The 21,709-nt window shown below is 36.8% G+C and overlaps 1 protein-coding gene across 6 annotated transcripts in view; it reads right to left on the bottom strand.

Annotated features, from left to right (window-relative positions):
- Nucleotides 1-2,370: 2,370 nt before the first annotated feature.
- Nucleotides 2,371-21,709, bottom strand: part of elmo1 (engulfment and cell motility 1 (ced-12 homolog, C. elegans)) — a 153,884-nt gene continuing 134,545 nt past the window's right edge. For all 6 annotated transcript variants that reach the window (XM_015357490.2, XM_015357487.2, XM_006635778.3 and 3 more), the window contains 6 exons: nucleotides 20,566-20,729; nucleotides 17,053-17,165; nucleotides 10,023-10,130; nucleotides 6,661-6,743; nucleotides 4,113-4,190; nucleotides 2,371-3,646 (listed from right to left, as the gene is read on the bottom strand). In XM_015357490.2, the coding sequence (XP_015212976.1) occupies nucleotides 3,446-3,646; nucleotides 4,113-4,190; nucleotides 6,661-6,743; nucleotides 10,023-10,130; nucleotides 17,053-17,165; nucleotides 20,566-20,729 (747 nt within the window). In that variant the 3' untranslated portion in view covers nucleotides 2,371-3,445. The remainder of the gene's footprint in view (nucleotides 3,647-4,112; nucleotides 4,191-6,660; nucleotides 6,744-10,022; nucleotides 10,131-17,052; nucleotides 17,166-20,565; nucleotides 20,730-21,709) is intronic.

Genomic DNA, 21,709 nt, shown 5'->3' on the forward strand with positions numbered 1-21,709 from the left:
GAAACCTATGTTCTCTTTTACTGTATTTATTAAATTTCAAATTAAATGATTTTGTTTCCATGTACACTGCTGCAGGTGTGAAATATTAAATTTGGAACCTACAATATGAGTCTCATGAATTTACTCTTCTAGTATTTTTAGGAGAATTTTGTTATTAATACAATCTAGTTTGAGTTGAAAGAGACTAAGGCTGTTATTTAACAATATTTCACTGACCAGAATTGAAAAAAAAAAACAGTCACAACTGTAAAATCCAGCAATTCCAACAATCTGAAATATTTACTAATCTTTCAGGTTATCTCCTTAATAAATATTCCTCTCTACACAAAGATTAAAATAAGCCTACAATCCTTAACAGCTTAAAATGAAAGGACTACATAACCGGTAGATCAACAGGATTGAACATCCAGTAAAACAAGAAGATATATATTGAAGGAAAAGAGGAGACTGATGCTTAGAAAATATTTTCTGCCATGACTGCATGCACCAAAGAAATATGAACAATTTAAACAGCGTCATCAGTCTAGAATGGCTATTTGCTATTGTAGCTTTAGATGTAATTCATTTTATATTCAAGCGTCCCAGTGCTGGGGTGCTGTCTGTGCGGAGTTTTTATGTTCGCCTCATGTTCATATGGATTTCCTCTCTGGGTGCTTCGGTTTCCTCCCACAGTCCAAAGACATGCGGGGAGGTTAATTGGCTTCTGGCGAAATTTAACACTGGTGCGAGTGTGTTCGTGTCTGTTCTGCAGTGGACTGGGGTTCTGTCCAGGGTGTATCCTGACTTGTGCTCATTGCCTGCAGGGACAGGCTCCGGCTCCCCCAAGACCTTGAATTGGATAGATGGATAATTCTAATTGAACTACAATTTTTTTTTCCAGCTAGGTGGTAACATTCATTCCACTAGTTCAGTTAGACCCTAATGAGTATGTACTATGTAAAGTATTTGGCATAACTCACATAGTTTAGGGAATGTTTAGGATCCTTAAACCTCTGTGTAACCATAGAACTACCAGTGCACAGGGGTCTGTTTTCAGTTTTTGACTTTCTTTAAGATATCTAATGACAAATAACTAATTTCCTTTTTACAAATTTTCTGGTTGAGCATGTGAGTTTTCAATAAAAATACTGTTTGGAAAAAGACACATACCATTTCAAATCCAGCAACATTTGAAAATGTTTAAAGGGTCTTTATAATTTTATAACTTTATAATTAACGGTAAACTTATAAACACCATAAAAGGAGAAGCAGAGCATTTTGTCATCTTCAGTGAATACCAAGAGAATACTGACCAGCTTACAGAGACTGAAGTTTTAGGAGAAAAACAAATTCCATATTTATAGTAATAATAATAATTGCTTACACTTATATAGCGCTTTTCTGGACACTCCACTCAAAGCGCTTTACAGGTAATGGGGATTCCCCTCCACCACCACCAATATGCAGCCCCACCTGGATGATGCGACGGCAGCCATAGTGCGCCAGAAAGCTCACCACACATCAGCTATTAGTGGGGAGGAGAGAAGAGTGATGAAGCCAATTCACAGATGGGGATTATTAGGATGTCATGATTGGAAAGGGCCATTGGGAAATTTGGCCAGGACACCGAGGTTACACCCCTACTCTTTTCGAGAAATGTCCTGGGATTTTTAATGACTACAGAGAGTCAGGACCTCAGTTTTACGTCTCACCCGAAGGACGGCACCTTTTTACAGTATAATGTCCCCGTCACTATACTGGGGCATTAGGACCCACATGGACCACAGGGTGAGCGCCCCCTGCTGGCCCCACTAACACCGCTTCCAGCAGCAACCTTAGTTTTTCCCAGGAGGTCTCTCACCCAGGTACTGACCAGGCTAAGCTTCAGTGGGTTGCCAGATGTGATGTCTGCTGCTATTTCCCTGTTCCCTGTTATGTCCATGTGCAGCAGTAAAGTTTCACAAATATAAGTGCATGTTTTTCAAGTGAAGACTGGTCAAGATATCAATAGAGAGATATTAGCTTTTTACAAACAGGATTGGCCTTCATCAACAAGACATTCTGACTTTATCTGTGTGTGACAATCAATCTATGGATTTCACTGACAGTAGATCATTTGGTTGTCTTTGCTTTTCATGGCGATTTCTGCCCTGAGACTTTTGATAAGTTTTTAAATCATCAGTATTGAAAAGTTTCACTCCACATCAAGTGTATGGGATTCATGGAGCTGGGATTACATTTTAAACTTTTCAGGGTCTACTCTGACACCTGTGCTCCCTACACAGTGACTTGCTTGGGCACACAAGGAAGAAAAACATCACCACATAAAAGCTGAGAGTTATGAACAACATACAGCATGGAAAAACAAATGTACGCAAGAAATGCAACAACTAATTTAATGAAATTTTAATGTAAACACAGCAGGTTTAAGGGCAAAGTTACCGAGAACAGACATTTCAATGGATTAAGGTAAAAATCATAAAAAGACAGATGATCTTTTTAAATTAAATATACATTTCAAATTTGGGATGAAATTTTATTTTAAAAAAATATTCCTGTACTTCCTTAAAAGTGTTGTTTCTGAGTTATGCTCAACACTGAAACACTGACATAATACTGACTACTTGGCAACTTCACAAACACCACTAAAGGCTACACAAGCTTACTCAACAAAAGCTTAATGTTGCCTTGGAATGTAACAGCCAATATAACAGAACACAGTCAAAATAAAAAATGAACAAGTTGCAAGCATGAATAACAATTCTACTGGCATCAGGAATCGCGGCTTTAAGCTCAAAGCAGGATTTATTAAATAAGATGTCAGAGGCAGTTTCTGTGCATGATAGTGCCAAGTTAAGGAGGATGCACTTGATTTAACAGTCCGTGTGAACTGTGAATCTGATACCACTAAATCTAGGAAAAAAGCAACCTGTAAACCATTTTTTCCTTCTGCTTGGAGACATAGCTGCCACATGTAACAATGTGCAACATTTGATTTCCTCCTGTAGTCGAAACCACAGTCTGAGGCAGGAAACCATTACAGGATCCTGTATTGAACAGCTATAAAAACATAATTTTGAGGAAAACGAAGATTCAGAAATAATTTACAGAGAAATCAAATATAGAATCTGCAAACGTGGAACTCAAGTGATCCTAGTCCTTTCATGACGTTCTTCACTGCTGAAGCTCTGTGATGTTTGGTACATGAATACTTTGTACAATTCTTGGCTTTACCAGAGCTGGATACTGCTGGCCTAGGTGTGGTTGTTATGATGATACACTTCAGAAGGCCTCACAGGCAAGTTATTAAGTGCTGCAATTACGTCAAAATATACCTAAAAAAGTTAAGTTTAGCAAGTATAGCAAAACAAAAGAAGAAGGTTAAAGTAGGATCCAGTTTTTCTTTCTTTTCTGTTCTTACAAGTTCCTTCCAGTATGAAGAAGTAGTAACTGGTCAAGTCCATTGTTAGTTGCAGTCGTAAACAAAGTCATAGTTGCTAGGCTCTTTGGGAATGGGGGGAGGGGCTTCAGGAATCTGGATGTTCTCAAGGTCCAGGAGGCGGAGCTTCATCTCCATGTTAAGGAGTGTGTCCAGGTCAGTCTTGGAGAGCTCGCTGCTCATTTCCTTTCCCAGAAGAGCATTTAGACCATCTGTCCACACGCAGTACTGCAGGATGAAATACACATGACAGCACAAATCAGGACAAGCCCCGCACGACTTTCTTGAAGGAACAGTATGAATGCTGCACAGTTTCAGCATGCCATGCGAGATATTATTTACAAACCTTTGAAAAAATGAGAAAATCTTCTACTAAAACACTGTGATGTCTATAAAAATCACTGATTTCAAGTAAAACGAGTACATTTTAGTCACAGATAAAGTTAGAGGAGTGTGCCAGTGCAAGATCTCTTGAAAAAAGACGAATATTGGTAAAACAAAAGCAGAGGTAAACTGAAAATGATTCAATCCGACATTTAAAATAAAACAGAAACAATATCACCTGAAAAAATGAATTAATCCCTTCCTGTAGCATGTGAATTTTCTTAAATGCCATTACAGCATGATTCTATTAATCTTTTTCCAATGCATATTCTCACCATTAGAACTGACAAAATAATGAATGGATACTTACTTCATGCTTGTCAGGAGCAATAAAATTTAAATATTCATCTGACTCATACAGGACAGAGAATGCAAGTTCCTGTACCTCCTGCAACAAGATAACATTCACGTTTTACACTGATCAGCTCTTTTGTTTGAAACTAATACATTCGAACTCCCACATAATGTTATAACGGATTTTGGTAAATAAAAGACCAAACGGATTTTTTGTGACGGACTCACCTAGCCGCTAATATACATGAACAGCTTAAAGAAAGGAATAGCAATATAAACATGCCGCCAGTGCCCTTCTTCAGAGTAATTCCAAATTAAAATAATAATTGAATGTATATAGGGCTTTGGTTACATTGTTTAATCCATTTAAAAAAAAAAAACAAATGTAAAATTCTCCAGTATACTGTAGCTATGAAAAAATGCAAATATTTCCAGCATATGGTCAGTGGGTGATGTTGCATACACCTCACTCTAAAAATATTATTTAGGTGTTGATCTGAAGCCTTCATCTGATGATTGCCTTTTTAGTAATTTTTTAATTAGTGTCAGGCAAAAAATAAAAACATATGACATTTCTAAAATGCTTGAAATGTACAATATGTCTACAAAATCTGTACTTTTGGTTATGAGTCTCTCTAGATAAGACTCCAGATACACAGAATTTGATTGATGACAGAAGCAACACTTCCAACCTTTTAAACTAATCTTGAGTGAAAATGGGAAGGATGCACCTTTGCCGTGCATTCTAAAATTAAGCTTTCTATTTTGAGTGTATAAATTAAATCTCGAAGATGCTTTCTTTAGAATTTCACATTCATTTTAATTGGCCCCTCTATGACATTGTTACAAACTAAAGGGGGCAGGAAATAGCCAGTGCTTCAGGTATAATTTGAGGCACGTGAGAAATGGAACGCAAGTTATTTTGTAGCACTGGCACAGTTCTTTTATTTTTCTGGCTCAGGGTCAAACTTCGATGAGACAAATAAATATTTATTAACAAAATGCAACTACACAGTATTACACAATACCACATGTACAATTCAATGCATTCTATAGGCTGATCTTCTACCCCTTTAAGTTGAAAGCACTATGCAAAGTCTTAACACGCCATAAACAGTTATACCTGCATCATAATAAATGGATCCTAAAACAGATTAAGTCTCCTTTCCTACAACATTGATGTCCAAAACCAAATGTTAAGCTATCTCCCTGCAATAAAACTGCACCACCTAACTAAAGAGAATGTTTTTAGTCCGAGGATTCCACAGTACAGGAAATCAGAATTTCCTCAATTAAATAAGAGATAATGTTCAGATTACTTAGCCAGAATCTGGTCTCCAACACTGATCAGATCTCTTGCAAGGCACAATCTTGGAGGAGAGTGATTCTGTTGCCCTCCATGTCTTCCTTCCTCCCTTGTCTTTGTATTTATGTTGTGTCTATGGCAATTGAATGTTTGTCCTTTATTTTGGTTCTAATGGTTTACTATGAAGTCAATTAACCAGAGTAGATAATCAGAAACCCCCCATTGACCATCTATGTTTACCTGCCTCTTAGCCCACCTACAGACAAACACCATTAAAATGCTACCCATAGCCTTCATTTACAAAATCGTAAGAAAATCACAGCGCATTGTAGAGAGTCGCAGTGCGTGCCTGTTACCGTCAGTTGTGTAGTGTGACACCCCCAGCGACTCAGTCACAGTGCTCTTAACAGCCCCTACGACTCTCTCGGACTCGCTACGACAAAATCAAACTGGTTTTCTCCTCCAGCAGAAGCTTAAATCTACTCACGACACAAAGGCAGCCAAACAAGGACACATTTCCTTATTTCAAGAAGCAGAAATAAAACAGAATTAAACTTCTCTCTGCAGATGCTACATCAAATGTGGATGTGCTGCAAAAATGAAGCTAATTTGTTAGAAGACCATAACATCAAATTAGGTGCAATTTATGTTCCTTATCTGTGTGTACACAAACACCTTGCACAGAAATAGTCAACAAGACATTAACCTTGCAATTACCCTGCATGAGCTGGAAACAGTATCTACAACATTAGCCAACAATTTCTGTAGACCTGGGTAATTAGACTGCTTATCAAAACAGAATAAGATTACTAAAATGCCTCTGGGGTAGTATGCATCGCATCTGTTCATTCAAGCCTGGTTCAGACATAAGAGTGAATGTGCTGACATGGAAGAATTTGTTTTAAATTATACAATCTCAATACTTGCAAAACCTGAGTTTACCTTTCACAGAAAAGATGACTTATTACTGTACAAAATGAAAGCCTTCAGAACCCTTATATTCAGAACATAGTACTCCACATCACAGTTTTTCTTTATGCCACTGTGAAAAATAGGGGTGAAACTGGAAACAAAATGAAACAAAAACTTTTCCTTTTGAAGAAAATAAAATATTTTTTGCTTTGTAAGATAAACGTATTTCATTGTTGGTTCGGTTTGTGGAACTACTACAAAATAATATATTGTACAGAGATAAAGAAGCATATTTTACTTGGCACCCACACAAAATATGAGAGATGAATACCTAAGTAAGCCTCACCTTGTTCTGTTTCAGAGCTCCTTTTTCCTTCATGTGAGGGCAGTCTTTTCCAGTTACAACAGCTTTGATATCAGCCACTGGTACTAAAACAGAAAGAAAAAAAATCCCTATATGTGTAAGGAGTACAGGACAACCTATTTTGGTAAAATAAGACATTCACTACCTTGCAAAGGACTTAAATTTACTGCTGGTACTTTTCGTGGTGACATCAAGGAACAATGTCTTATTGGAGATGGGCTATTGCAATGAAGTTGCATATAACTATTGATTTTACAGGAAGAAAAGTGTATTTAAATTACACTAGGCAACAAAGTACATTGACTGCTTGTGATTACCAAAGCTTAAATTCAAGAACTCATATTTTTCCTTCACAGAAGTACAACTCATATAAGTCAGAAAGCAGACATTATTAACTACTACTGTACTACAGTACAGGTGGCCCCTGTTATATGTTGTTGGGGTTAGTGACCTGACTGTTGTGACATACAGCAAAATGACATATAGAGAGGAATGTTCTCCCATAAAAACAACATAAATATGTAGTTCAGGTGGGAAGCTGCATCAGCATGCGTAGGCTGCAAAGGAACAAGTAATCGGTTTATTCCATGCTGAAAAGAGAAGAAAGAAAACACAACGTTTCGGCCGTGGAGCCTTCTTCATGTGTGACCTCACAAGGCTCCACGGCCAAAACGTTGTTTTCTTTCTTCTCTTCTCAGCATGGAATAAACCTATTACTTGTTCCTTTGCAACATAAATATGGAGTGTTTGGAGCTACAGTATAACAGTACAAACTTTACTCATGACTTAAAGCTGGAGGCCTTTCTCATAAAAATTAATGGAACAGAGTTTGGTTAGGGACCATAAATTAGATTGTGTGTTTCATTTGCAGCTTACCAAACATAATAATTGTCCCTTCGTAAGTCCTGGTTATATACCGAAATAATGCAACTTGTAGGGAAATTACCTAGAGGAATTAATATCCATAAGGAATGTAATTAGCATGAGATGTGATTCTAATATATAGTAATATAGTAATAGCATCATAAATAGCATCACCAACACGTTTTGAATTGTGGTCTTGTCGAAACCAGCAAAGTTCATGAACTTTATTCATGAATTTAAGGATTCAGCAACTTATTGTGTGGTCACAATAAATCAAGTGTAAGAACGTTGTCCACAAGAAGAATTTTTAATGTTTCATTTTGCTTATACCTAGGTGGTATTCTAAAGCCCATAAAAACATTCCCTTCCTGCACAGCAACTGAGTGTCAGTAGCATAAAACCTTCCGCTATGAACAAAATAGTCACCGTCTCAATCCGAGTGTTAATCTGACCATGAGGTCCTGACACTCTGTGGTCATTAAAAATCCCAGGGCATTTTTTAAAAAACAGTAGGGGTATTACCCTGGTGTCCTGGCCAAATTTCCTAATGGCCTTTACCAATCATGGCCTCCAAATAATCGCCATCTACGAACTGGCTTCATCACTCTGTTCTCCTCCCCACTGATAGCTGGTGTGTGGTGAGCGTTCTGGCGCACTATGGCTGCCGTCACATCATCCAGGTGGGGCTGCACATTGGTGGTGGTGGAGGGGAGTCCCCATTACATGTAAAGCGCTTTGAGTGGAGTGTCCAGAAAAGCGCTATATAAGTGTAAGAATTATTAGTATATATTATAAGGTGCTTTATAAATAAGAGTTATTATTATTATTATTAATTCCTATTGTGCATCTGTCAATTTATCATTATTAGCTTAGGGTTCTGTTTTGGAACAGTGGCTCTTCTGGAAATTGCCTGGAAAGATAGGAAAGTCTGTAGGGAACAAATCTAGAGAATTATGATACAACTGTACTGTATCCAAAGTTAGACCACATCTGCAGCACTACACAAAATTATCCTATCCTTCTTACGAAAAGAAGCCTCATAGCAAGTCCAGAAAGCATCAACAGGACTCATTCCAAGACCTTGAAATTCTGAGAAATGAGGACAGACTGTTAATACATATTAAAATAAATGAGGTTACAAATGAGATGAGGATATTCAGCTCATCTAGTCCACTTGGTAGTTAATAGTTAATTGGTACTGTATCTCATCCAGACGTTTCTTGAAAGAAGCAAGAAGAACACTTGGGTGCTTTTTAATCTTCTCTGTTCAAGACTAAAAGAGTTATTTTCTTCAGCCAGTCAATGTAGGACATCCCCTTAAGCCAAAAACCAGAGAACTCAAGTGGAAGCAATTTGGAAGTGCATTTAAAACTGGTAACAAGAGGCACTTCTTTATCCAAAAGGTTGTGGGAGTGTGAACAATCTACCTAGCCATGTTTTTGAAGGTGATACTCTGGCTTCTTTCGATTTATAGTATGCCTGGATGAGATGCTTAGACCAGTTAGGGAGAAATATTGTTATCGTTGTTTTGATCAGCTTATCATCTGTTTTTAATCTTATGATACAGGATTGAGTTCTGACAATGAGCAACGTTGTTAAATGTTGTTATGTATCATGGTATTATACTGTTGCTGTGTTGGATTATTGTCATGTGTGTTATATGCTATGGGCTCTTGATGTGCAAGACAAATTCCCTTTGGGGCAATACAGTTGAATTCAAATTCAAAATCAATTAACCAAAAATTAGTTTAACTCTTTGGTTTCAAGATTAAAAATGTTCAGCATCTTCTATCTGTCAGTATAGGACATTATCTTAGGCCCCAGAATGTATCTTGTCACTCTTCCCTGGACTGATTCCAGAGCAGCCATATGTCTGCTCAGTCTTTAAATATCTAAATCTTTTTGGATTTCATTTGCTGCTCCTAAAGTGTTCACTACAAAACAACACAATATTAAGCTGAAGGCATGTAATTTTTCCAGTCTAGACAGTAAAAGACAGTACTTAGACATTTAATTGAATTTGAACATTTAAAAGTCAATCAATGAAGTTGGCCTATAGATATCACAAATGAAGACACACTGAAGCATAGATGTTGCGATCTTTCAAAACTAAACAGTGTAAAAAAATAACAGGCTCTGTTAACCTGACAGTCTTGTTATTGCCATGAACTTGTCCTGTGCTTATAAAAATTAACCTGTGCTTGTATTGCAAGTTGTGATCTTGATTTTAATGAGGTTAGCCAGACCTCCTGTCATGATTTCAGAAATCCATGCTGGAAATCTCTTATCCAAAACCATTGATTTAGAAGGCACCACTGAGAAAATCAGTCAAACATAAATTTGAACAATGTCTCCACACACACGGAGGGAGGACTGGGGACTCCTCATTGAATATGACCATGGTTTTACTGGTTCATAGGCAAAAGCTATCCCTTGGATGATGAACTGCTTATTTATGGAGCATCCAGAGAGTGACTCACGTTTGTCCTGCAGAGAATCGTGGGGCACTTCTCCTTGGGGGCTTTCCTCCAGATCTCCATAGTGCAGGACCTTGTGGTTTGGAGATAGTCGGCAATACCAGAACTTATCTATAGAAAAATAAAGCATAATTTATAGCGCTTTCATATGATGCAATGCTCAAACAAATATCCCAACCTTTTGTGCACATTATATCATTTGTTCGTGTCCCTGTAAAGCATTATGCATGTACCTATTGCCTCGTGTAGCAGTTGAATGGATTATGACGCCATTATGTCAGAAGGCTCAAATAAAACATGACCAAAAACAGAACAATTGACACCATTTTGTGATTGCATTTGTATTGTAGGTTGAGATTATAACTGCACATTTCACCATTTTAAGAACTATTGTTTTGCTTGTTTAGCAAATGAAAGAAACATCTATCTGGAAAAAAAGTATAGAGAATCAATAAACATCCACATCCAGTTCAGTATACATTGTTACTCATACTCACAAAAGAAATCTGTAAGACAGCTTCCATTTCAAACTACACATTTATCCACAGAGGATCATTTCCTGTCTATTTCATTCTTAAGTAATTTATATAATATATTGAATCTCTATTACCCAACTATGATGCCTGTGCCATACGCATTGAGGTTATTACCACTCACTCCTCTGACACATTCACCAGTCAGAGTCATCTGCCACAGTGCCTTGCAGGAGAGTCAGTCCTGATTAGAGGAGTCCCTCACTGATGTCACTGTGCTCTTAGAAGTTGCTACAGAGTGCCAATTCAAGGAGACCTTATTGACTTAATATATTTATATCACTAAAATTAGAATTTCATATTTTAATGTAAATTTCTTGTGCAAGAAGTAGAGTTTTTTGGGGTTGGATTTCGATGGAACTTTAGTGTTGGCTATTTCACGCTGGGGAGCAGCTGCATGAGTTTTTGCCTGGGCATATGTTCCATCTCAGATTTAGGCCTGGCATATTCTGAAGTGCCAAGGCTTTGGAGAGTTAGAAAAGCAGACATGTTTCAGTTATGGAGCAGGGGCTGCTAGCTGGCACACAGAAGGACCGTTTCATCCAAGATATAATTGCTGAAAATAGACACTTGGCAGTTGAGACTGGGACTGCATTTGCAGGCAGCTCCAAGTGTTTTTACAGTACTGCCAAAGCCATTGTTTGTGAGCAGAGAGAGAGTAATAGAGGTGCTTTTTGGATATGGAATCAGTGGATGTTAATTCCATGCTGCAAGGTAAAATATAAACAAAAAAAAAACACATTTTGGTTAGGCACCCTTTTGTGATGTTCTATATTTCATTGAATATTTCTACCAAGGTAGGGAGCAGAGTACAGTATGTTCCCAGGTTCTTCAGCATTATGATTAATTAATCTCTTAAATTTATGTACAACTCTGTTAGCTGATTAAAACGCGTGTGTGAGAGTTAAGGAACAGAAGTGATGTCATTTCTTAGTTTCTCTGGCTGTGATGATAAACTTAGCAGAAAGGTTAAGTTGAGAGTAGCTCCTAAGCTAATGGAGCAAGGTGTTCAATGGAAGACACAAAAAGGCAAGTGTCAGCGCAGTTCTGGGTCTTCAGCAGTGCCACTGCATAAAGAAGCATTTTCCATTAAGACATAAAAGCGTCTTCTGTAAAGCTGTATCTTAGAGGCATTAATGGAAGAAGAAATGTGTCCTTTACATAAGCCTGCACTGTCCTACATTTTGTAAAGATTAGGAAACCTTAATGCAGCAGTCTGCATGCAATTTTAAGCGCTCTTATTTAAGAGTAATGCCAGAAAGGCATTACATTTCCAAGCCATGGAGGCTATCAAAACACAGCTTAATTCACTCCTTCACAATGTACCACACATGTCAATTGTACATTAATTACATAAACAGGAAGGATTTTGGTTTGTTCGCTTTCCTGCCTGGGTAACTATTAAAGATGTGAAGGGCAGGTAAGAACTCGTGCTACTTATTTATCTCGATAACTCGAGAATTATCCATACTGTACATTTCTTTAAGGTAGAAAAATTCTACAACTAAGTTTCCTGAGCACTCACTCAGAACGCAGGCTATGGCCCTAGCTGATTGTGTCCAGGATTCCCCAGTTGGTACAAATTCTTCTGTGACGAGCTATAAAGCTTGCAAGGTACCAAAGTATGATTCTGTAGGTGGTCTTATCAGAAGCTTTCTGTCTTTCCCATTCAGGTAAAGGAGTTGCTAGAAAGCCATGTGTTAATAAACAACCACTGAGCCCGATAAGAATTAATTTATTTTAAAACAGAAAAACATCTAATGGATCAGACTCAGCTTGATCGCTGTGCTGCTGGCTGCTGGGAGGAGGCAGGTGAGGTACATCATGACACACATATGGACACAGGAGGTGCACAGAGATTTACAGTAGGAAGAGAATGGTAAGAATCAGGTGATTGAGTCAGCAAGGCAAAGGAGTGGGAGACAGAAACAGAAGAATAGGAGCCAGAAAGAAAGAGGAGGCGGTAATGAAAACCAAAATGCTAAACCAAGGAAGGATAGAGTAGACAGATGAAGACAGGAATAAATCATGTTTCTGAAGTCCAGCGCTACCCATTCTATACTATTTTATATGATGCATATTGCCAGGTGCCAGAGGGATTCATTCCCAGCTTTTTAATTCATGTCTCTCTCCTTTGGATTTTTAGACGACTTCACTTGAATCTACTGAATTAGTGTGTGTCGTATAACCATGCACTTCAACAGTTAAGTATTTGGCATTTTAATGTTTGATATTTCTTTTCTGCTCAGCCTACATTTTGAATTGAATGGATAAAATTTCTGAACTCCATTTTCCATTTGTTACCTAACCTGCGGCTTTCCTTCATTGCAATGAACGCAGTGTGCAGTTAAATTTCAGATGTTCTAATACAACTAGAAATGCCTTGTAATAAATCATAAAATTGCTGAAGGGTTCAAAAGGCTACAAAAGGTAGATTTTTTTCTTTTCTAATTCAAGAATTTATTCACAAGGGCAAAGTATTGTATTGCAATAAACTGAAATTATTTGTACCCATGCTGTCATTTTGGGTGGATGATGTATGAGAGAATGCATGTATTGTATTGAATCAGGATGCTGTGCTATATTAGCCCAGTGTTGTAGGACAAAGTCACAATTAAAAGAGAAATCTAGCCTTCTATACATGCCTAAGAAAAAATCTCAGAGATGACTAATTTATACATTTCAGTGGGTTTGAAAAATAATCCACAATCTTATACAAAGTATACAAATAAACAAAATTTAATTATGCATAATGCTGGGTTGTTTGATAAGCCAAATGATGTACAAGAGGCAACCCTCAAAGCAGTTTGAAAGCAGAATTGTCTTCTCATCAGTGCTGACAATAAGGTTTTTTTCTACCTCTACCCTTCAAGTATTGCATTTATGCTTTGAATAAAATATTAAGATTAAAACAACGTGTACACAAGAATTTGTAGGTTCACAAAACGAGCCAACACAAGAAGGGTACAAATACTTCTTCAAGACAACATACACCCTCTTAGTTTCTCCTTGTGCCTTCCAGTATGTGTTACACTTCTGTGAAAACATAGTTCATGCTGATTCTGAAGTTTATTCAGGTGAATCTTTCAGAGGATTTTCAATACTTGAACCAAGTTCCTTTGTAATCTTATAGTTCAAGATGATCTTGTGATATTTTATGATTACTTTAAGCCCAGGGCTACATTTGGACACTCTTCTCTGGTGATTCCACTGCAGCGATATCTTTTTGTAATGTGGTAACCAAAAATATAATGTACAGAATATTCTAAATGGGATCTTCCTGCATTGTACAATGTCAACAATTACTGCCCTTGATTTAAATTCTATAGTTTTTGTTATAATGTATATTTAAACATTAGTTTTGCCATTTTTACTTTGCTCAGATTGGCTGGAAAGTCCAAAAAGAATAAACTGCTCCATCAAAATAAGTATTTCTCACATTATATTTCTGGTATTGCTACCTGCAAGAAACACTCTGGACACATCTGTTTTAAATAACAGTTGCAAGGTGTGTGCCCATTCTTGAATTCCATCTAAATCTTATTTCTAAGCAGAGTGTACAGCTCCAACCTTTCTATTTAATCATTTGTTATTGTGACCACTAATTATACCAGAATCTACATCTAGAATATTTTAGATTTTTTTTTACGTACTGTACCTCTTTAATACTGACCATCATATAAGAAACCCAACTGGATGACAAGTCTGTGGCATGATTCCAACCCCTTCATTAACCAAAACAACCACTCAAAAATTAATTCCACCAAAAACTACTAGAAGTGCTTCTAGTCTTACACTCAAACTTAACTGTTTTAACTTAACAAAGGGCCCACTTGTTTTTAAGTTGGGTTTCCAATTATTTTGGACAGTGAAGGCAGTTTAAGTATGAAAGTATGGCTTCATCAAAGGTGATGTAGCGACAAAGCATGAATAACTCATAACTAGTTTCATATTCAACAAACTGGCACTTTAGTGAATTTAAGATTCCATTCCAATAACCTCCAACTCAAAAAAGATCACTGGCTGTCTTGCGGCATTAATTTTTAAACATGCCAGTTTTATGAAGAATAAAACAGAAATTACAAAGAGGACAGCCGGATTCTTAAAAACTGATAAATGTACAGTACAAAAAAAATCCTTACATTTGAGCTGAACGTACAGAATAAATGAGATGTTTATGAAGGAAGGAATGGCTGGGAAATGCATAATCTCTTGATAGTTTAATCCTCTCCAACTGTGAACAGTGCCAATTTAAACAGGCAAACTGATAACAGTTCCCATTGGGTTTTAGCTGAAGTAATTCAAGTTCTGCTAGCAAGTGTGTGAAAAAGGATATTAGAGTGAAAGATCCCCAAACACTTCAATTTGAAGTGTAAAAGCTTTATTGCTCCACAATTCACCAGCTATTTGAAGTGGAAGAGGCTTTACTCAGATTTATACAGTTCACTGTTTAATGGTACAGAAATATTTTGCCTCAAAGCTTCATAAATCAACTACCTATGGGACAATTTTTCCCACGATTATATGAATTAGAATAATGATTATCATCTACATCCAATACATTTATCTTATTTATATAAAAATAAAAATTTTGAAGTTCTACATGGAAACTGAACAAATGTTTAAGGGTGCTTTTCATTATTGTGTATACTGTTACTGGTTAAGAAACAGGAGGGTAATGTGATGTTGGATAAAAAGATGACAGTGTGACAGTATTAAATGAATGAGAAATTCTCCTGAAAATAAGAAAGCTGCACTAAAAATCTATATCATAGACGAGACCAACATTATTCTAGTTGATGTAAATGATGTATTCCTTAAAGAAGAAAACCACATTATTATGAAGTGTCCAGCTCGCCCTTCTAAGAGTGTTTTTAAGGTCTGGTATATATTTTGTGTTATAATGTACATTCTGGAGTAAAACATCAATATGATACAAGAGAACCATGACTATCATTTAGCAGAACTGCATAAACATTTTTTACAGCAAGTGAACAATGTCAGGGCTGCAGAAGGTATTTTAGTTTAATTATCCTGTATTAATAAAATGAATAAACTTAACATTAGCTTTGATCAGTTGCCCACTAGATATCTAATAAAATGAGCCCAAAATCAGCTTTGAAGCACACAAAAGAGATTCACGGGGGAAAGCACAGCTATGGAGGGCCAGACATATAAAATTATAAAAGGCCCATTTCTGGCGCATGTTTATTTTACATTATAGTTCAAAATAAGTCACACTAAATCTGGGCGAATTCCAGTTTATAGACATGGTATAGCACACAGCATTATTTAAGGACTAGGAGGGTATAGGTAAGAGCTAACTGAATTCTGTAGTACAAAACTACCCCAATATACAGGTACCTCCGGTAACACAATAGGCAGGACTCACAGAAATGTCAGAACAATTTGCAAGTATTTGTTATTTTTTCAGATTTTACATTTACAAATTAGATACCACATTAAAAAGGCTCCTAAATGAGTCACAGCAATGTAATTTCCCGTAATTCTTCACAGTCTTGCAATACATGTGCGATGTATGCACCTTCTAAACTTGGCACCTGGAGACTTAATCAGCAGAAAGACTAAGGGGTTTTATTCAGAACATGTAACCCATCTTGGAATTGTAGAACTAAATGAGAGGGAAAGAAATCTCAATGAAATAACTGCTGCTTCAGAACAATTTAACAATTCACCAATTTAACTAAGTGTTTTGAGTCCCTCAAAGAGCACAGCTTCTGAAAAATTAAAGACATCACCAACTGAAGAAAAGCTAGAGGAAGTAACCAGTTTGCATTTCTCAGAACTGAATTGGGTTCAGTGATTTAGGGTGCACCAATGAAAGTGAGGTCTGAATGAAAATTCTTGCTCCGTTTATGAAAAACGTTTTCCGCTACAAACCAGGACATTTTCCTAACCAGTGCCTCCGTGTATGGTCCTGTAAGTCAAGTCTAAACATGAGTCTAGAGACTCGATTTACCAGAGTTTATCCCAATTTCTGAGGTGTTAAAATAATGTGTAAAGTGTGTGATTCCCCCTGTGGACGTGAAGCTAGTTTACTGCAGGTACTTGCCCATCAGTGTTGATGTAGTTCAGGTGGGTAGCTGTGTCAGCATGTGTAGGCTGCAAAGGCACAAGTAATAGGTTTATTCCATGCTGAAAAAAAGAAGAGAGAAAACACAACGTTACGGCCTTGGAGCCTTCTTCAGGAGCCTTCTTCCACACCTGAAGAAGGCTCCACGGCCGAAACGTTGTGTTTTCTCTCTTCTTTTTTTCAGCATGGAATAAACCGATTACTTGTTCCATCAGTGTTGATGCTCACTTCCAGAGCTGGGTGGAGCACAGGAATTTGCTCAAGTACATGAGTCCAGCACCTTAACATACCTCAGGGTAAGGTAGACGGATCAAACCACATTGTGTATTCATTTACACAAGTCGAGCAGAGGGTGACTATGCGAGAGGCAGCAGCCTGCGTGTGGACTGTGGAGAAAAAGATGTACCTTGTCTCCGCCGGCTGCTGATTTTTCTGAAGCAGGTTCCCTCACACAGCCTGTTCAGTCTCTGCTGCTTGATTAACTCCATGATTTCCGGCTGGATCTTCTCTCTCAGCTCCCTGGGCAAAAGAAAAGGCATTTTGAGAGCTCGATTCAAAGAAAATCATTTATCAAAAATGGTTTGATTTTTTTACCCCTAAAACGAAGTCCTAAAAATAACAAGCACCAAGCAAGCAGTTAATTCCATAAAGTTATGCATCAGTTTCCATCTTAAAATGCTAAATATCCCACGCTCACAAAAAAAAAACATTTTAAACCAAATTAGATTGGAATGGTTTTCTTTGTTTCCTGTTTGTTGCTGCAGGTTTTTTTGCCGTGAGCAGAAACATGAAAAACACACAATTAGCTATTCCAGACTGGATGGGCTTAACAAAAATTAATTAGTGATTCTAAATTAAAAACTAGTTTGAAAGGTTTCTCATTTGCACTGCTGCTAGAGAGTGCTGTAAGGTAAATGTTTTTTTTCTGATAGCTTATCTAAAACAGGGAACTAATGCACCTTAGGCTTTATTTAAATGTATCTACAGTACATTAGAAATATACTGTACACAATACCAATGGACCACAAAGTGCTTATCATAAAATAAATAGTTTCTATACACTACAAGATAATTTTCTTTCCTTTTTTCTTTATTTTAACAAAAAGAATGGAAAAGCTTCGGAATAGAAACTGAAAAGCATTTAGATCTGCAGTCATTACACAAATGTGAAACCTAAGATCATTCCCTCAAATATTTCTTTTTTACAACAAATCCTCCTGCTCATTTTGATGTTTATAGTTTGATGTATGATTTTACAGTATGAGTAAAATACTGTATCTTGTTGTCTGCTCTGCAATGACAAGAGTTACCTACTGGCAGATTAACAACAGCTCTTCCAGACAGCACCACAACTAGCATAAAAGTCACAGGGTTTGAATATTTTGAGTGCCTTATCCTGAAAACCTGAATATACTGTTTGATCAAATTATTTTAAAAATCTTTCTATTGCTTTCCTTTCTCCAAATTCAATTTCTTTTTTTTTTGTTTAATTGAATTTAAATTTAATTTCCAGTATCCTGTTAGTAATGTCTTGGAAATCTTAGCTCATTAACCTTATGAGCTGAGATTATACACAACATTCACTTCTAAGTGGTTGAAATATTTTTGGTGGAATCTTGCCATAAAGCAATTCCATACTAGATAATAAAAAAATATGAATGACTTAAAATCAAAACTAACATGCTGCAACGTACATTTCATTACTGTTTCATTGTTATACAGTAACATATATAATCTTTTTAACTGCATTTCCATTTCCGTGAATTATGTTTTTCAGTTTCTATAACATCATGTTTGTAGTTGAAGGGTTATTATTTGTTTTATACTAATGTCACTTTTTAAGAAAACAGAATGAATTCAGAAAAAAATAATCGTATTTTATAATATTGTTTCTTTCCTTGCTTATTTCTTGATGGTAACTGGAATTAAACTATGGAAATATTTCACACAGACATGATTAAATCAGAACTTGAGAGAGAGCTTCCAATTATCCCAGACAGACAAGAAATAAAAACACCACTGAGAAGTACTTTTGTATTTAGTGTTACTAGTGCACCTTAAGTCTTTTCCAGACTTCAGTAATGGAGCAGGATTCCAAAATTACTCATTCAAAGAACAGTACTTTCGTCAGCAATCTGTGTTTTTTTCAGAAACTGTAGCAAACTAGACTTCCCAAAGGTTTAGCAAATCACAGCACTGTTTTTTCTGGTTTTCTTCAGGGGTTCACAGTTGCAACACAATGTTGTATTTCATTTAGGAATTCAGACTGCGGCATATCAATTATTTTACTGAAGAGTAAATCCTGAATCCTGTCCTTCAATAACGTCAACACTATGATCATCAGGTACAGTATACTCTTACTTTTTGGATTTTCCTTACCAATGCGACATGCTCAAGGTGATCAGTGTCAACAAATGAAGCACTGCAATAGTCGCATACAAATGTGTGATCCCTATATTCTTTTCAGCTTCACGATGATGCCTATAATTCCCACGTTTTTCCCTCAAATACTGAGTTTTGGAGTAAAAATCAATGCCTGAGATCAGCTTTCCGAAAACTTCAAAATGCCAGCTTTTGTTGCAGAGTACAATTCATCTTGTGGGTGTTGCTCAGTCCTGAAAAGTGCAGAATTAAATCAATGCACAGAAAGCATTACTCAGCACTTACTAATGTGCAAGCAATTTTTCCTTCTTACCGTGTGCAGGATTAAAAGGTCTGCATGGAAAATAAAATAATGGCCTCCAAAACAAAATGTAAATAATTAAGTAAATAATTATCTTCAAAGGGCTAATGAATGGGACTTTAACTTAACTCCATTAATTTTGAACAAGGATTTATAGATGTTCCATATTCCATTTAATCACACACTTAATTATTAAATACAATGTCTGCCTATGAGATTAATAGTACCAAATAAGGCTACTTCAAGGGCTTTAAAGTACTATTTCCAGTGGTTAACTGGAATAACAGTTACAGTCCACAAGATAATCTGTTTTCTTTTGACACCATAACTCAACATGAAGTTCTATGCAATTACCAGCTTGTTAATATCCTTAATAAAGCCTGTGTTATTTATTTGTCAGACACTTTAAAACAAATTAAAACAAATATCAGCTATAACTCTAGTTTTAAATTAAAAATTGATTTATATGAAGCTTGATCCTAAGTGACATGAATCATTAACTTCTAAATCAAGCCTATAAGAAATATTTAGTCTTCATGATAAATACTGGTCTTCAGAAGCCACCCATATGAATAAGCATGACAATGGATTGGAACATCTATTCATTAAAAAAAAATCTTCTTCTCTAACCATTCGTCAGTAACTGAATGTTTTCACATGAGGAGAAACCAAAAGATGAAATTTTAATTTTCATAACTTGAATAATTCCATGTGACCTACTATATTTGAATTGAATTTGAATTCTAGTTATGTATTTTCAAGAACTGTACATTTTTTTTGTTCCTAGTCATTTGTTTTAACTTATTAATGGGCAAGAAATGAATAACTGAAGATGTTTATAGTCTTACATGCTTGTTAACAGAATAAGTGTCTTTTGGTATTCACATTAGCCATACCAGGCTATTATTTTGAATAACGACATAAAGCCCACAAAGACCTAATTACAGGAACTGTAACCACAGAAACCAGTGAAGCAGAACATTAAAGAGACATCAGCCCCAGGTAAGTAACCTACAGTACTTCACTCTGCACCGAAAGCTGCTGCCTGGTTCATGTACAGAAGGGATTTAAAAAATAATTTAGAATTTACAATGGACGCTGGTCTTTGTATATTATAATTACACAGACTGAGGCTGAAATTTAAATGACAACCAAGCTTTTGGTTGTTTAGTAAAGAACGTGCAGCCCGTCCCACACACTTTCAAGTCCTGAATGGAGGGAAAAGCCAATACTCACACAATGGGGGGAGACTGGAAGTCCTCCTGGTTCATCCTCTCAGACTGGCGCAGTTTCAGGATCTCGGTGTAGCTCAGGTTCTGCAGTTTGGTTTTAAACTGGTCCAGCGAGTTAGGCTTCGTATTGAGTGCTCTCATGATCTGCTCTCTCACCACCTGCATAACCTGCGAACAGCGAGAACAGATAAAAAAAAAGCTTTCATTTTGCCACCTGAAAAAAGAGAATATTCAAAACAATTCCAGTACCACTGAAATGTCTCGTATGTCTGCTTTAATGATAAAAGTCTAAATATCTAATGGAAATGTCATTAAACGTCACTATCTCATGCAACATTACATAGTTCCTACTGCTAGTATTCAGTCAGAAGAAGAGATCTGGACATCTCCTGACAACGCACTCTTTCCTTACCCACTGTGAACACCATTACTGCCCTGGTACAGGCTGATCTCTAGGCCGCCCATCGAGCTGTTTACTGGATGGATATCACTGGAATGTTTACGTTATTTTGATAAGGGATAATCGATCCATTCATCCATTTTCTAACCACTTTATCGAACATAGGGTCGAGGAGGAGCCAGAACCTATCTCGGCAAGCAACGGGCGCAAGGCAGGGTACACCCTGCGTTTAATGCCATCTCACTGCAGGTCACTCATAGACACAGACAAAAACACTCACAATCACACCAGAGCCAATTTTCCCAGAAGACAATTAACCTACCATCATGTCCTTGGACTTTAGGAGGTAACCGGAGCACCCAGAGGAAACCCATAAGAACATGGGGAAAATGTATCAACTCCATGCAGAAAGAACCCCAGGTCTTGAATTGGACCCAGGACCCCAGCTCTGCAAGGCAGCAGTGCTAACCACTGCACCACAATACCGCCCTAAGGAATATTCAATTAGAACCCTCAGAAACTAACTGAACTAGTTTTCACACATTTATTCAAATTGTATTCTGCTGCTCTTAAAATAAAACTATAGTAGTTCACCGGAGCCTAATTTAGATATTGAATTCAGGTTAGCGTATTATTTTGTACAGTACTGTAACAATACACTTACTGTATACTGTGTATACACAAATATGGCAATGTATACTTTATGTCATTCAAAAGGCCAAATGAGAGTCAAGACAAAGAATATAAC

This window comes from Lepisosteus oculatus, chromosome 10 (assembly GCF_040954835.1).
Source record: "Lepisosteus oculatus isolate fLepOcu1 chromosome 10, fLepOcu1.hap2, whole genome shotgun sequence".
In the NCBI taxonomy this organism is placed as follows: Eukaryota; Metazoa; Chordata; class Actinopteri; order Semionotiformes; family Lepisosteidae; genus Lepisosteus; species Lepisosteus oculatus.